The following is a 17,204-nucleotide window of genomic DNA, read 5'->3' on the forward strand; positions in this document are numbered from 1 at the left end:
AGAGTAAAGTCATGGAAGGGACACCATTCAGTCACTAAATATCTTGGTGCAGCTGTTGGTACAACAGCAAAAACCCCAACGTTAGCTGCACCTTGTGTTGTGTCAATCAATCTTTTAAGTGGAGGCAGAGATTCCCAATGTAATACATCACTTTCCAAAAATGCTGTCCTAGCAGACCAGCCATTTAGGTTGAATTAAGGTTATTTTGGAAGCACTGTTCACCTCTGCAGTGGGATAAGGGGACACTGCATTTGTAAAACTGAAAGTGCAGAGTTGACTTCAGGCACCAGTGCTGCAGCCATTGCAAGCTGCAGCCCAAACCTCCTTACAGCCTGGAATCCTCACTCTGGAGCTCTCTGGAGCTCTCTCTCTGCTCTGTGTGTGTGCAATACTCCTGTGATGCAACCAACTGGGAATTAGTGAAACCATGTTTTAACTGGGGACTTAAAGCGGGATTCCCAGTCCCTGAGGGTGAGGAACTGCTCCTGCAAGCAACAGTGCTCAGCATCTGACAGAAGGACAGCACTGCAGACTTGTAAGAAAATTAGCATTACAATCAGCCTTACTGCATCCCCCCAAAATCCTGTAAGGAGGAAGTCTCCAGTGAGGTAATTTCATGCCAGGTTCACCATAGTAACTCCAATTTCAGCCTCGCACTGGTGCTACCTGGCTGAAGCTTGATGCAGGCAAGGCAGGAGGCTCTGCTGCTGAGGCTCCCCGGATTTCCAGTTATTTAGGTCCCTGGTGTCACTTCCTGGGGTGGTGGCAGTAGCAGAGAGCCCATAGAGCAGACCTGGGACATATTTCCTCTCAGATGTAGGTGCCAGATGCCAACGGGAGGAAGGACATTATCGGACTTATCGATCGACATCAGGTGCTGAATGAATCCAGGCTGAGCTCAGATTAGGCTGCCTGCTTCCAAGTGGGGCTGGAGGGTTTGGGAAAGGCTTCAGTCCAGCTGATGGAGCTGACAGGTGTTAGGCTGCAGCTGCAGAGCAAAGGCTGCTCTTTAATGGGAGCTGCTGACCTTCTTGCTAATCTGGGGGAGAGCTGTGGCTGAAAGCTCTCTGCAGGTAGAGATTTGCAGGGAAAACTGCAGCGCCTTTCACCTGCTTGATGAGTTGTCTACCTGAGGTTTGGCAGCCACTTAAAGATTCGGTTTGTTCATTTTTTTGTCTTGACAAACATTTTGTGTTTAGTTATCCAGAAGCCAGGGATTAACAGTGACATTCTTCTCTTTCCAGCAGGAGCTATGCCTCAAATGCACATTTGCTTCCTGTCAGGAACCAACACTGCCTGCTCCGGTACAACAGCACTGCCTTTGCATTGTACCTCCCAGAACCTGCTAAATTTACAGTGTCTACATGAATGAACTCAAGAGGAAATGTCTTGGTCAGTGATTGCACAAATACCAGCTTGTGTTCAGTCCTTAAATGTACACAGGATCTGTGAAGCTGCGTTGAACAGATTATTTCGGAAAGTGCTTTCAGACCCTGCCAGGTATCCCATAAACAGAAGAGGTCAGCAGTGCAGGTTAGTGCCTGTATTTAGAAGAGGGATCCCCTGCAGCAAGCCAAGGGAGTGCTGTTACAAAACATTTCTGGCTTGAAAACATGGCTTTTTGGACTAAATATTTCACCTACTAATTCGATATTGCTCCAGCAGTTATTCGAAAGAGCTGATGTGTATCTAGTTTGTTCTCATCCTGACCATAAGAAAAGAGCAATTTCTGAAACACGTTGGACCAATTCTGCAAATGCATGCAGGTTGGATGTCCCTGCATGTTTTGGGTGTGAAAGCTCTGGTGTTTTGGGTATGGAAGTTCTGGCTGATAGAAATCAAGAAGAATCCCGCCGCCAGGTTTTGTCTCCTGCCTCCCAGGAGGCTCAACACAAGACAAGGGAGGAAAACAGCTTCTTGGTGTCTTTGCATTTCTGGGCCTCGGGGCTGATCCAAGGGCTGGCACAGCTGCCAGCCTTCACCCCAAGCGTTGCTATAGCTCAGAGATGCTGCCCACAGTTGCCCACCAGCTGCTATGCAACCCAAAATAGCCTCAGCACAAAGCACTCCAGGAAGCCCCCTCTTCTTTTCCCTTCTTGTCCCCTTCATCCGGCACTCTGATGTGGAGGGGTTAGACTGAAATGAAGAGGTTACCTCATGAATGAACTGAATTAACTTAATTCATTTTTAATTAAGTTAAAATAATTTTTTTTAAAAACCATGAATTTTCTTTTGCAGATTTTAAGTGAAACAGCGTTTTGTTTTTCTAATAATTCTTAGCATTTTTTCTGCTTCTTAAGATGATTTAATACTCCTTTCATCTCTTTTTGCTTTGTAGGAAATAACAAGAGTTATTAAGGATTTTTCTTTCCCCTTTTCCATTTGCTTTTCCTCTTGCCACTCTGTAGCTGTTTAATACCTGTCTGGTTATTATATATGCTAATGGTTATTATATATATGGTGCAGGGAAGCATGGTAACATTTACAAACATTGCTAGATTGATGGCATTTCTTTTTCTTTTCTATTTTTCCCTGTGAACCCCTTCCAACCCTGAGAAATTTAGAAAACCTACGTCTTGATCCTGCAACCGTGTAAGAAGTTGTGTACCAGGTCAGAACAAAAGTCCATCTGGCACAATATTTATCTCCAAGAATGACCAGTAAGGGGTATGCAGAGCCAAGACTGAAAAAGGGAGCAAGAACAGTTATATGTATTTAAAATATTTTCCAGACTTTTGTGCCTGGAGGACTAGAAATTATACCTTGATGCATAATAGTACTGTTTTACTCTTGTCATTGCCATCTTCCTTTTTACTTGATATGGAACCAAGGTTTGAGGACAAGGTTAGATCTTTTGCTCCTGCTGCAAAACTGAAGTCATGAATGACCACAAGTGACCATTAAATTTGGGGAGGTTCCCAGAAATTTCAGATTATTCACAACAAAATATTCATAGACATTCAAGTTTCTAAATGCCTTGTGGCTATTTAGCACAGAATGGCTATGAAAGTGCTAAGTACAACCATAGTGTGGGATGAAAATACTTGTTAAATAGGCAATACTAGTCAAGGCAATTACTGGAATGTTTGCATGAAAAAATAATCTTTTCAGAGCCAGTAAAAAATGAAGAGAGTATATTTTGAGCAAAAATTGGAAATTAACTAAAAATATGTTTAGAAATTTTCAGTTAAGCCCCTTTTAAAACGATATGAAAAAGCAGAATTATTTGTTCATTTTTTCTTTTTTCCTTACTCTTTTTGCCTCTCAGTGTTCTATTTCTTCCTGAATAAAGTAATTTCTTTTTACAAAGCTTTACACAGTTTTCTTCTTTATACAGCATTGCTGTATGTTATGGTGTAGCTTTATCATCCCGTCTCAACATTGCCTACATTTCAGGGTCTGGTCACCCACACACCAGTATCTCACAAGGGTGCCTGATGGATGCTGCTTGGGTGCTTTGTTGTAAGAAACAGCTGCCGTTGGACTGACTGACATGACAAATCTTACCAAGATGGGTGTGCTGAGAGGACAAGGTCTCATGACCTCCCAGCCTTGATTGTGTTATGTTGCTACCAACCCTGGAGGTGCTCTACTCACAGAGAGGACTTCTCAGTCTTCTTTGCCTGCTCAGCATTTGGCAATTTTTATCTCACATTGAGCAAAACATCCTGCATTCTACAGAAGAGATGATTTTATTGACATCTTTGAGGTGTGCAAATTGTAAACAGGATTTGCTGCTTTGAGGAAGCATTTAATTTCCTGCAATGAAGACAAGCACAGGGCAGCTCCTGGTGGTTACCCTGCCATGCCCACTGCTGGCACACATTTGCTACAGCTTTAAACTAAACCTTTGAGATAGGAGATGAGCTGTTGGAGAGCCTGAGTTTTTTCTGATCCCCTTCTCTCAGCTTCATTGCTCTAGTTTGGTCCTTCTTACCAGGACATTTATAGCTTTGCCACAAGCCAGTTTTGGCCACTGACCCTGTGAAGCCACATGAGGTTTCCACCCTTTGCTTCTGAGCAGAGGTCTGGGAAATGCAACATCATGGTTGTACTCTCCTAGTGAAAGAGGCTGTCAGGGAGAAGATGGGGAGGAAGAAGAATGATCCAAGGGAGCTTTCCAAGAGTATCTGGTCAGCTTTAAGGGAGAACAAAGCTGCCTCAACACTTCAGTTCGTTGCTGACTTTTAGGCTTGGAAAATTGCCCATTTGGCTGCTGAGGCAGCAGCCTGAATTGTTGTGCAACTTGACTGTGAAGGGAATGCAAAGGGATTTCTTCCCCTTCAGGTTCACGCATCACTAACCATGCCAGGCGTGTTGCTCCTTACTGTACACCCTGAATGAATAAACTGCTTCTAATAAAGAAACCATGTTGCTAATATCTTTGTGTAATTTAAACCAAGGCTTTTTGAATTTAGCTCATTTGGGGAAGGAAAAAAAAAAGCCAAACCACTGATGTTGCTAACGCTTATGCATCTGATTAACTTTCTGCTTAGCTTAATTTGCAGGATCAGGGCCTTAGCTATCAAGAGGCTACATGGCATTACAGCCCTTCTATACATCTTCATTAGAGTATCTTTCTTATGAATTTGCTTTCATGCGTATTTTTACAACCTCAGTCATAAACTGGATTGTATCTGCCAGCAGCAGTGTTTAACTATGTTGGCTCCTTGATGCCTGAACTAATCCCTTGTCCTTCTTGACAGGAGTCAGGGGGAGTGCTGTTTCCTAAGGATCGAGGCACAAAAGTTGCCATGTTGCTGGTCATTTGCCTAAAAAAATTGAGGAGATCATGAGTTTTTATTTGTGCCAGAATTTTTGTCCATTTAGGGGGTTTTGTTTGGGTTTTTGCATTATTTTCTAAGAGTAGAATTGTTGTTTTTCTCCAACGTTACTAATTCTCAGAACTGAGAGTGGGATCCTTTCTACCCCGGTCTCCCTGCAGTTTTTATTCTTCTTTTTCTTTTCTTCGTTTTTCCTTTCCTTTCCTTTCCTTTCCTTTCCTTTCCTTTCCTTTCCTTTCCTTTCCTTTCCTTTCCTTTCCTTTCCTTTCCTTTCCTTTCCTTTCCTTTCCTTTCCCTCTCCTCTCCTCTCCTCTCCTCTCCTCTCCTCTCCTCTCCTCTCCTCTCCTCTCCTCTCCGTTTCCCCCTGTTTCTAGTCCATCTTCTCTTCCATTTCTAATTTCCTCTTTTCCAGTGACATGATGGGAAAATAGTCCCTCACAGCTTTCTCCAGCTGCTGCAACTGCTGCATCTCATGTATTTGGCTTTTAAATCTGGCAATCCCAGTGGGTGTCCATCTGGGGAATTATATAGGTGCAGAAAGGACCAAGTGTTCCCCCTTTTGAAGGTCTGTGTTGTTGCTGCCCTTCCTGGCATCAAAGGACATGCTCCCTCAACTGGCAGCTCCCTCCAAGGTGCCATGACTCTTGGCTGCCCCCCACCCAAAGCACTGTGTGAAAAGCTTGACAGAGGCTGAGATATGAATGTGGGTATTAAAACACAAAGACATCTTTTTTTTTTTTTTTTTTTTTCTGAGTTATGCCTAATCCTTTGTTTCCTGGGGCCTTATTTTTTGGAGTCCAAATATGTGTTACAGGACTTGTAGAGGCAGATGTAGCACTGGCAGCCTCCCAGTTCTAAGAGACATGGAGGAAAATTTCGACTATGTGGGGCTCCACATAAGTGCTGGTGAACTTGGTCCATGGCTGAAGCATGAAGCATCCCCAGGCTGGGGAATTCTGCCAGCTGTCTCCTTGTCATGCCATTGGAGATGCAGGTGCGATATGTGGGCACTCAAAATAAATGTGTGCTGAGAGCTCGTGGCAGGCAGAGCTCTGCTGGAGGTGGCTCTATATACAGGGTTTTACATGCCTCAAAAACATATGCATCATATAAGATATCTGATTATTTGAAAATTGTTTTATGAGTTGTGGTGTTTGTTTTTGGTTTTTATTATTGTGTTGGTTTTTTTTCCCATGGGCATGTGCAAACATAAATTATGGAAGAAGTAAATTATGGCAGAAGTAGAGTAGATACCTTTAATTTAAGATATCCTTTCTATTCGTCACAGCATTATATTGAAGAATCTTAACTTTTTTATTTGGTTACATCATTTGGTAAAGAAAGTCCCAATCCTGCACTGTGAGACAGGAGGAAGAAGCACAAAGTCCACACTGAGCACCAAGTACCTCTTTGTGTGGATCATCTGCCTTCTTGCTGCAAGAACTAGACATCAGTCAAAAGTTGCAGTTGGTTATAAGAATCCAGAATGGGCAAGTGTTGGTCATTTGGAGCCTCAGAACCTCTCAGTGGCACCTCCAGGTCCTCCACTGTCCCCAAGAGTTTCTGGAGCTGCCACCTGGTCCCCCTGTAGCTGAGGCCACCTCACCCTCCTCTGCTGGTCCATGGAGCCCATCTGGAGCTGTCATGGGGAGCAGGACCTCCACCAACATCTGCTGGTACCACAAAATGCTCCCAAGGCAGCATCCCAGGTCTGAGCTTTGAAAGCCAGTTTTTGCAGAAGGTCTGAGCAGCACCCTCAGCTGAGAGCAGGGTTAGGGGGGAAGATCTTTTTAACACGGGTGGAAAAAGTAGTGGGTTTTTTTCTTCAGTTTTCATGCAGAGTTTCTGGCATGGCCATCAGCCTCAGAAGTTCTCCATCAACCCCAGGGAGCTACTTTGCTGCTCTTGCTGCCAACTTGGGTGTTCCCAGAGGACAACAGTTCCGCTCCCACTGGGAGACACCTCCTGGTGCTGCTGCCAGTGTGATGGGAGCTGTGCCATGAGAGCAGGGCGACCATTTGCTTTCCAATGAAAATAAATCTGACACCAGCTCCTCTTCTGCTTGGCTGAAATACCTGCACCGAAGAGACCAGTGAGGGGAGGGTGATCAGATGGGCTGGCTTTGCAATCCCCTTTCTGTAAAATTTTCCTTCCTAATGAAATCCCCTTTCTGTAAAACTTTCCTTCCTAACCAATGCCCCCTTTCTCTAAAACTTCCACTTTTCAATAAAACTTCTAGTTGTAGTTTGTAAAACTCCCATGTAAAACCTCCAACCCTCAGGCTCAGGCTCAAGAACAGACTCAGTCATGCTGGAAAAGTGTCAGCTCAATATTAAAAGGTGTGATAATCGCCCCTGAAAAAAAGGACTGTTATTGATGCTTAAGTCAATAGCTGCTTATAGCCATTGGGGCACTTGCTGCTCACTTCATGTTTGCTTTTTCTCCTGCAGGACTCAGTCAGTCAGTCAGCAGAGCACAGTTTCCTTGGCAGTCTGGAGCACTGGAGACGTGGTGTTTAGTTAAATGCACACCAGGCCTTCACTGAGACCTGCAACATCTCCACGGAGGCAGCAGTTGAGGCTTTGGGGTTTCTTTCTGTGTCTGAGATTCATGGTGCTGTTTCCAGCTGGTGGTTTGAAGCAAGCACCCTCCACAGCCACCCAACAGGAGGGTCACATCTGCAACCAGGGCCACATGCTGTGGTTCACAAAGTCCTGAGACCTCTTCCTTAAGCCTTGCTGCTGGAGTCATCAGTGCTCTGCAAGCTAGAGGGGTTTTGGGGACCTGACTTCTCTGGTGTAGGCTGGCTTTGTTCCTGGAGCTCATCTGCATGGCATGAGCCAAAGTGCTTGGGAAGACCCATGCAGCACCCTTCTTCCCAGGCGTGCTCGTTGTGGTGCTGATTCCACCTGGCTCTAGCTAAGAAGGCTTTGGCATATATTGACAGTAATGCACACAGGAGGAACAACTCCCCATCTGTGGTCATGTAGCGGAGAGACGAGTGGCTGCATTTCTTAACAGATGGCATAACAAGCTACACGAAACACGCATCCCCCTGGGACAGATAACCTGACATCGGATCGTTTCAGCAACATATTGAAATAAGTCCTCCCTGATGAACGCCGTGGCTTCAGATGCAGCCGTTCCCCTCTCCCCGAATCCCTTGACAAAGCCGTGGGTGATGCAGGCACAGCAGTTTTGAGGGGTCCCACCCTGCTGCCTCCGCTGGCAACAGGATTGGGGGCGACAGGCTGAGCAGTGACTGAGACGGCCCCCAGATGCCGGGGACTGGAGAAGCAGGGAGCTGAGGCATTGGTAGTTCTCCATAGGTAGTAGTAAGTCTTTTCAAGCTGAATAAGCTCTTTGTTCTGAGAAACGCTTACTTTAAACATCTGCGGTAGTTGTTTTAGTGTTTTACTTTAGGGATAATAGACTTGGGCTTGTCTAAATGGAAAGGGAGCAGAACCTCCTTGAGAAGAAAGCGTGTTCAGATGTTGCTTTTGCTGGTTTTGCTCTCTGTAGTGGAGCACTGCCCCAAAGCTGGGCAGGGGACAGTTCATCCTGGCCTTCACAGTGCTCTGGACATGTGAAACAATGCTCAAATAGAGCCACATTTGAGAATCTGGAAGCTGGAAATCATAGTGCTCAACAGCCCAGATGGACCCATCAGCACCAGAGGTGCCTGGTGTGGCTGTAGGGGCCAGGGCAGGGCTCCCATTCCATGTCTGTCCGGGGCTGAGGGTGCTCCATACCAGTATGGCAGTGATCCATGCCTCGACAGTGTCCTCAGTGACTGCAGTGAGCGAGGAAGAGATGGGAAAAGCCTGCCTGACATGCAAATAGCATCAGCATCAGATGGAGCGGGAGCTGGTGGGGAAACAAACATTAAATTAATTTAGTTCACAACTCTCCTGTAGGGTATGGGATCTCCCTGTTTTCCCAGGAAGAAGTCTAGAGAGATTAATGTCAAAAAGATCCACTAATTTTGATGACCCAATTTGCATGCCTAATGACCTGATTTTTCTGAACACTTCATGTTCTGTAGCACTTTTTGAGCTGGAAGGACAGTGCCCTTGTTTCCTTACACAGCAACGAGTGCTCAACAGTTTTGTGAATCAGAACTTGGGGCATTAATTTATGCATTCAAAAAACAAAACCCCACACAATTATCCAGACAGAGCTTTCGATGTATGGTTTGGATGACTTGGCAGCATCTCAGAGAAACTCTTGAGCAGGGACACAGATAGCAGCCAGTTCCCCAGGACACTATTCAGCTGCCTTCACCTTGTCTCCTTTCTCCTCCTCAAATTTCCTGCCTCATTCACTGGGCAGCTTCCAGTTTCAGCAATAAGTGAGAGGGGAATTCAATGGACACAGGGCTCTGTCCGAGATGATGGCAGGCATTTTCTGACTTCTGAGGCCCTGAAAGCCTTAATATATTTGTTTAATCACTTCTGTATAGCACAGCATCCTTTTTTTAGCTCCTGTATGGTTTGGTACATCAGATCCCTTCTCCAAAGAGGTTATACACTGTTTTAAAGCATGGAGTATCTCTGTGAGATCTTTCTTGGGCTCTGCAGTTATGCATTTGGTTTTGAACATGAAGATGTCCCCAAAGGCCACCACTGTGGTTCTGCAAGGAGCATTGCCATCAAGAGGGGAAGCTCTGCCCTTCCCATCTCCACCACAGTGCTACCATCACTGCTATGTGCTGCAGTCATATGCGGCACCAAACCAGAGGACTGACCTGGGCTAAGACCTAAGGCTGAGACTTTATCCATGGAGATGAAATATAAAATATGTTGCAACATGGACAGGCTGCTGGAAAGGAGCTGTATTACTTTGCTTCCACCTTCCACTTCTGGCTGCAGCCTTTGGATGCTGGTCTGGCCCCACCACAGACCAGTGCAGGGGCATGAGCTGGACCAAGCTTCTTCCCTGGTACTTGCAGAGTATTTGGTGTGTTGCTCATCCCAGTGTATCTTGCTCCTCTCTATGAGGGCAGCCTGCCTCGTGTCAGCAGGTTTACATTCCCTGCACATATGTATGTGCCACATGCATCCTGTGCTGCCTGCATAGCACCCTGCTGTGCTATATAGAAAGCCAGCTCTTCAGTGGGAAATGTTTAAGTGGCTGATCTGTACCTAGGCTGGTCTGTATGACCCACAGAGAAGCTAAAATCCAGAAGCCTTCAGGAGAAGCAGGACAACCTTTTGGCTGTGACAAACTACATGTGGGTTCGAGGCAGACAGTGAAGGAGAAACACTGAAGGTTCTTCTGAAATCAAATGTCAAATAGAATCAACACAATTTAATTAAAAAGAAAAAAAAATCTTCCAAAAAAATCTTTGAATTAGATTGAAGACTCTATCTCTTAAGAACATACTGCAAGCTTAATTTCTGATGTTACAGTTAAATGAAGACATACTTATCTGATTAGCTATAATCCTCTCATGTTTATTCCTGAGTCAGAGGCCTTATAAAAATGTATCTGAGATTTAGAATTGGGACCCAAGGACAGGCTGCACCTGGTCTCTGTGTCTGATTGCAGGGAGATATCTCTGCCACGATACCAACAGAAAATTGCTCCACTGTTTTGATAATCTTTGTCCGGCTCAGCTCTGAAATGTAAAACAAACATATTTGTCCATCTCCTTTCACATTTACCAGTTCTCACCTGGGATTTTTGGACTTTCCCCCCTTGTAACAGAATTGGAGCAAAGACTTGCCCAATATCTGAAGACCCTGCATGATGGGGGTTGAAGCTCCAAGGTTCAAGCTGAAGGTTGAACCTTCATCCCATGGCATTGATCCCCTCATTCAGACTCCGCAAAGGGGAGTCCTACATAATGTCCTCGTTTCGACCACGATCATCCTTCCTGAACACAAGGGTTTGGTTAGGTTTTTTTTGCATGGCATCTTCCTGCAGTCACACCAGGACAATCGCCACCATTTGTCTGAACCACTTGCGCCAGCTCTGTGTACAGGCAAGGCAGAAGTCAGCACCAAAATTGAGATTGTGATTCATCCCATGCCTGAAATAGGTCAGATATTCAATGGGAATCACACCCTGGATCTCACTCTCCACACTGTAACAAGCATGTAGCTCTAGAAGTTGATGCTGCAATGTCTGGAGGTGAGATAAAACCCATCCAGTGAGAATAATATTCAGATTATTTTCTGTTAAACCCATATTCTGAGTATGAAAACTATTCTGGAAAATCTAGCTGGTAACTGTATTTTTAGATCTTTAAAAAACGAACACTACAAATGGGGTGAAGAACGTTTGGCAGAGTGTTTCTCTGCTCTTTCTGCTCCATGGAATGACAGAGCTTTCCCTTGCTGCCGTTAGTGGGAGCCAGAGCACAGGGCAGGGCAGGACGCCGTGCTGCCTGGATCGTCCCTCCATTCTGGTTGGGATTCTCTGCTGCAGGAATTACAGAAGCCAAAGTCTCAGGGAATATCTCAGCAGATTATTTTTTTTATTTTTTTCCCCCCTATTCATTAGTTAATTTGTGAAAAAATGCCGTTTCTGAGGACCAAAATTTGATGAAGGGTTTCATTGCTCCCCTGCCCACTCCATAGGAAATCTGTAACATTTTTCAAATAAATTAGTCTGGATTTTCACTTTGAAGTGGCCTTTTCTGCCAGAAAATTCTCAGTGTCTGCCACTGACCGTCATTTTCCTTTACACTCGTGTGGTCACAGCTCCTTTACCTGTGAGCAAATGTTACATGCAACTACTGTGAAAGTGTTAGGTTTATAAATGGTAGGAGAAGTCAAGCTGAATGGCTCTTTCCTGGGCTTCAGTCTTTTGCAATAAAGAGGCTAATACCAAGAAACCTCACTTCTCCAATGGGAAATGGGTCTGGTTGTGTTTCTTGCTCCTGCAAGCTGCTCCACTGTGATGCAGAGATGCTTTTCCTCCTTGGGAAGACCTTCCCTTTCCCAGGCACTTGAGGAACAGTCCGACTTCCACTGAAGTCAGTGTCTGTGCTGTTGCTTTCAGAGGGAGTAGGATCAAGTCCTCCATGCTTAGCAAAACTTCATTACAAAATCTCTTCCAGTGCTTTGTAAGCCATACAGAAAAATAATTTAAAATTAAATTAAATTAATTTTTTTTTTTTTTTTAAAAAAAGCAGCTTTCCTAACAGATTTGAGAGCACAGCTGTGATAAAGGTGTGAGAAAAAGACCAGCTCCAAAACCTGTGTGATCATGGTGGTCTTAGTGTGAGTTCCAGCAACATTTCAAATATCTGTTTATTTTGGTTAAAGAAGAAAAGTTTCAGTTACTGTAGACTTAACAGATTTTTATCTGGTATGAAATATGCTCAGCAGAGGACACACTTCAGCATGGTTTCATTGTTAGCAGACCTTCAGCAGCTCGTGTCAAATATCAGTGTAATGGACTTACCCACACTATTGATTTAATGACAACTATCACTGCGAGGAATTGATCTCATGTTTTCATTAGACTTAAAAAATGTTTTAACAACAAGTTCATTCAGAACTGGATAATTGCAAAGCCCTACATGGCCAAAGATCACATTCCCTGTAGAAGTGTAGTTTAGGTGATCTTTTTAGAAGATAAGTAGATTAATAATAGTAGAGGTACAGTTGAGGGAAATTAAAACTAGTCTTCATGCCTTAAAAACATAAATAAATTGAATTATCATCTGTTACATTACTGGAGGGAATTTTCTGAACTTTTGAACAAATCTTAATGAGTATGCAATGGTATTTTCCTTGCTCTGATAGGTACAACATAGCTGTTTTTGTCAGCCCTCTGTCATTTTGTCTGTCCTTTTTGTACCTCACCCAGTGGACATGAGCAGAGATGGGTCACTTCTGCTTGGGTCAGTCATCAAATATTGTTTGCTTTTAGCAGTGATGGCATCTTTTGCTTTTGTATGTGAAGAGGCCAGTGAGGGGCATTTCACTGGGAGTTTTGGGAGATGCTCTCCACGTGGGTACATCAGTGATGTTGGACTGTCCTCTAAGGAGACCTCCACGTTACTGGCTGTGATTGAAGCTAAACTGGATTGATTAGTAGCTCTTCATAAGAACATTGCCTAAATATTTGGTAGAGAAAGAGGTTTCCCATTCTGGCATGGAAGCTGCAGACACATTTCCCCTATGACTCCAGGTGAGTCCAGGTGACTGTTTTTCTTGCTCAACCATCTTCAGCTTCTACTCTGCCCTATACAAAAGCTCTTTCTTTGCAAACAACAGTTGATATTTCAGGGTCTTTTTTCTGACATCGGACCCAAAGGCCACACTCCATGTGCTCACTGCAACGGGTCACATGTTGCTGCATCTTCCTTGGCATTGCAGGTTGCTTGCTGCTCTTTGTAAAGGGACTGCAGCTTTCAAGATGTTTCTTGAGAACCCATCCTGAGCCCGGTCAAAAGGGAATTTTAGCATCTCTGTGCATCTTGTGCTCTGATTGCCTGCAGAGTCTGTGGTGCTTGGATCTTTAAGACAGATTTCAGATATCTTATGGTACATGGTTGAAAATAAGAATAGACAGTAATAGAGGAACTTAGAAAATGATGGTCTCAGCCTTAACTGGGATAAAGCCTGGGTCTTCTCTTTTCCCTCCCATCTATGGAAAGACTCACTTGTCCCTAAATTAGGGATGTCTTTTCCTAACCCATGAAATAATCCAGGTCACAATCTAGGTACAAATCCAGGAAAGTCTAGAATAAAGCATATGCCAGGTTATCTAGACTGGCTGTGAAATGGAGCAACATACCTATATACTATCTCAGAAAAGTCTGAAGCTCCTCTTTCAAGGAAAATCCTGGCCTCTCATATATGTCATGTGGCCTTACTGAACTCAGGGCTCTGGCTGACTGAATACATTTCCAGTATAACCATGATTATCTAATTAGGGCAAATGTTGGACCTACATGGAGTTGTACCACAGAACAAATCTGGGAAGTAAACAAAAAATCCTAACCCCTCCCAAACCACCAAACTATGAGATATTTTATTAGATGTACTCTTGTAGCATCATGTTTTGCAAGAAATACAATAGTGGGTCATTCTGGTGGTCAGAAGATGCTCAAAATGAATAGGAACAGTGGAATGAATTGCTGCTGCTCTATTTCTGCCATCAAAAAGCTGCTTGCAGGCAAACAAACTCCGTGGTCAAACTACTGAGGAGCTCAGGCACCCCAGCACAGCCACACAACTAAAACCTTTTAGCTGCAGAGCTGCAGGCTATGCCACTGTGACAGGAGGAGAAGTCCCTTCCCAAAAGCAGGGTGACCTGCCTTGTGGCAGATGAACCTCACACACTGTGCAGAGCAGTGAGACCAGAAGCACATCATGGTTGTCCACAGGATTGCCCTGGAAAAAGCCTTGAGCTTCTGAACAACTTGACATTTGCTTTAAATAACTTCCACAGAAATTCAGCCACGGTGGGAACAAAATGTCTCCATGTGTCCTTTGGGGCCAGGGTTTTGTGTGCTTCAAGGTATAATGAAGATTAAAGGCAATATTCTTAAATTAACAGGGAGATGCTTATGCCAAAATATACATGAGTAATCTAGAGCATGATACAAAAATGCAAATGCAAGAATAGAAGGAAATCAGGACACTGTAATGCATATTACTTTAATTTGAGGAGCAAAGGGATTTGAGTGGATTTCTAGGGTATAATGCAATACAGAATGATACAGTGTTTATGTCAGATATAGCTGATGAAAGCTCCCAGCAGATCAATGCAGGAAAAGGGTATAAATCAGTAGTATTGGAAGATGTCACTTGAGAGCAAACCTATTCTCAAGCTAAGGTAATATTTTCTCATACTCCCTGTAGCTGAGCACAGTTAATGTGAAACAACATGGGAGAGAGAAATAATAAATCCAAGTGGCACTTGAAGGGAAAATGGAAGTTTAAAATATCAACTCCAGGATCCATCTTCTGCACAGTGGGCTTTGGGTGAGAGAAAGCACCCATACCTCTAGCAATCAGAAAGGTGATAAGGCTGCAATGGATAACTTTGCTGCTGGGAAAGAGGTGAACCTCTGTGTGCCCAGGGCAGGGGAGCAGCACCCTTTGCTGAAGCACAGCCTCAAGGTGCTGCTCAGCTCTGGGCTCTGTGGACCTTGAACACAGAGGCAGACACAGCCCAGCTCAAATGGCAGGGCTCCCTGTGGGTGTGTAGGCAGGTGTTGCTCATGAAAGAGGCAAAAGATGTTGCCACACATTTCCTTCACATTATCTCAGCTGTGACCACATTAAAACACTCTAATGTGTGCTATATACTAGTGTGTGATGGTGTAAAACACCACTTACAATCAGCTTTCTGTTGACATAGAGTTTATTGAGAAAAAAAGAAAAATAATGAATATAACTAAGAAAATTACTATTCCTTTGTCTGGTAATATCTTCTTCTTTACCATCTGTTGAGTATTAATGTGTAAATGAATGGAGAGAGCCTTCTGGCTTGGCATTCTCTGTGAGTGAGGGTTCTTGATGACAAATAAAATTTTTGGAGAAAAAAGGACTTCACTGTATGGTGAGCCCAAGCTTAGGACCCATTCATACTGGTTTAAAATCATTGGACTTCTTTCCAGTAATCACTGGTGTGAAATCAGACCAAGGAAGCACAGACAGATCGTCTTGGTCTTCTGCCTGGGCTGGGTTCCTCCTGTCTGTGCTGCACACCACCATGCCCCCCTCCTTCCCTGGCTTGTTGTAGCATTCTTCCTGCAGTAAAAGAACAGAGAAAGATGAGTAGGTCACCATGGGCAGAAAGAGAGCTGGCTGTGGCAGGGACATGTGCCATCCCAGTCCCCTGGGGCACATTTGACTGTCTCAGCTGAGCACATCACTCCTGAGGTGGTGCCTGTGAGGGCAGGAGGCACAGGCTGTGTAATTGCCACGTTTCTCTCCAAAACCCCATTGTAGCAGTAGTTGTAGGGACATCCTGTTCTTCTCTCCCTCCAGGAATAATTTTACATGTGTCTGCCTGCTTTAGCTTCCACTTCATTTTTCTATCTACCTTGAGCTTAGAGTTTACTAGATAGGTTTGAAGCTATCCTCTTGTGCATGAATGCCTGCCTTTTTTAGATAAAATTCTCTGACATCTCAAATTTCTATCTTGGAGATGTATTAGAGAAGTTGCTTTGTAGAAATACATATTTGCAGTGCCTACAAAGTGATAGTTCCACTGAAGTTCCTGTTAGAAAATGCCTTTTTCCTGCACGGGCTGGAGGCAACATGAGGAGCCAAGTTTGTAAACCAGCCTCACAACCTCCCTCTGAGCACAAATTCACTCCAGGGTGAATTCTAAAATGCAGAGAGAAAGAGAAGGTAGTCTTGTCCTTGGGCCACCAACCAGGATTTGAGGTGCATGATTCCCACTGCCTAGCCACATGCTTGAGCCCTCCTCCAGTGTCCCTTCCTGGGAGTGAGAAAGAGTCAACTGTCCCTTCACCTGCCCCATGCCATGAATCCTGGTCTCTTTGTGGACCTTCTCAGAGCCTCTCCTGCTCCATCACGTAATAGTAGTGCTGGGTTGCTGTCCCAAAGGTAGTTTCACAGCAGGGAGCACAGCAGACCCATAGTGAGAGATGATGGGACCTTCTTCCTCCTTTCCCCAGGTTTTGCACTAGCCTTTTTGGCTTTTGGATTTTAGCTGATTCCAGTCCAGCCTGTGTGGAAACTTGTCCAATGTTCCATGTTTACTGAGGAATTATTTCATGTTAGACCACACCAATTGCCCATGTGCAGCTCACTGGGTGATGCAGCTTACCAGGTGATGCAGATCACCCACCCAACATCCATGATTTCTGCTTCCACTTTTAATCATACATCTAATGTCTGTGCCTTCTGTGCTATTCCTCAATGCATAATATGATACATCAAGAACTTAGAAATGGGTCTCTTTCAGGATTACCTTCATCTATTGCTAGTTATCTTTTATGGTTAGTTACCTTTAAAGACCTGTTTAGCCATTTACCTTTCATCTATGATGTGCCAGGTTAGTTTTGGTTTGAGAGGAGTACCTGAGCTGTCACAGACAATGGAGTAAATTATTTTATAGAAGTCTGTTTTACATTAATGTATAATATCAAGTTAACAACCAGTTACCTTCATGAACTTACACTGCATTACATTTAGTGTATTGTAGTGTATATCTGTTATGAATTGAACTCTGAACCAACAGAGCTTCCCAGGAGCGGGGTCAGCCTAGGGTTTGGCCAGCTCATTTTACTTTTAAAAATCACAATTATGTTGACAGTTGTCCAGCCCTACAACTTCCAAGACTTACTGAAAATTCACATTAAAGTTCTAGTGTAAAGGATTCTGGGTAGGTTCTCTTGTATTTTCATAAATAAAGTTTAACATAGCTGAAACTCAGACTAGCTCACAGGTGGGAAGGAAACAAAGTATGAGCAGAGTAGAC

At 44.1% G+C, this 17,204-nt stretch overlaps 1 protein-coding gene across 1 annotated transcript in view; it reads right to left on the reverse strand.

The window, feature by feature from the left end:
- The window catches only part of RBM33 (RNA binding motif protein 33), a 111,469-nt gene extending 102,914 nt beyond the window's left edge, over positions 1-8,555 (reverse strand). Inside the window, exon 1 of the mRNA XM_010007056.1 lies at positions 8,537-8,555. Coding sequence (XP_010005358.1) covers positions 8,537-8,555 — 19 coding nt within the window. The remainder of the gene's footprint in view (positions 1-8,536) is intronic.
- Positions 8,556-17,204: the final 8,649 nt, after the last annotated feature.

Source organism: Chaetura pelagica, unplaced genomic scaffold, assembly GCF_000747805.2.
Source record: "Chaetura pelagica isolate M959 unplaced genomic scaffold, ChaPel_1.0 scaffold17, whole genome shotgun sequence".
Classification (NCBI taxonomy): domain Eukaryota; kingdom Metazoa; phylum Chordata; class Aves; order Apodiformes; family Apodidae; genus Chaetura; species Chaetura pelagica.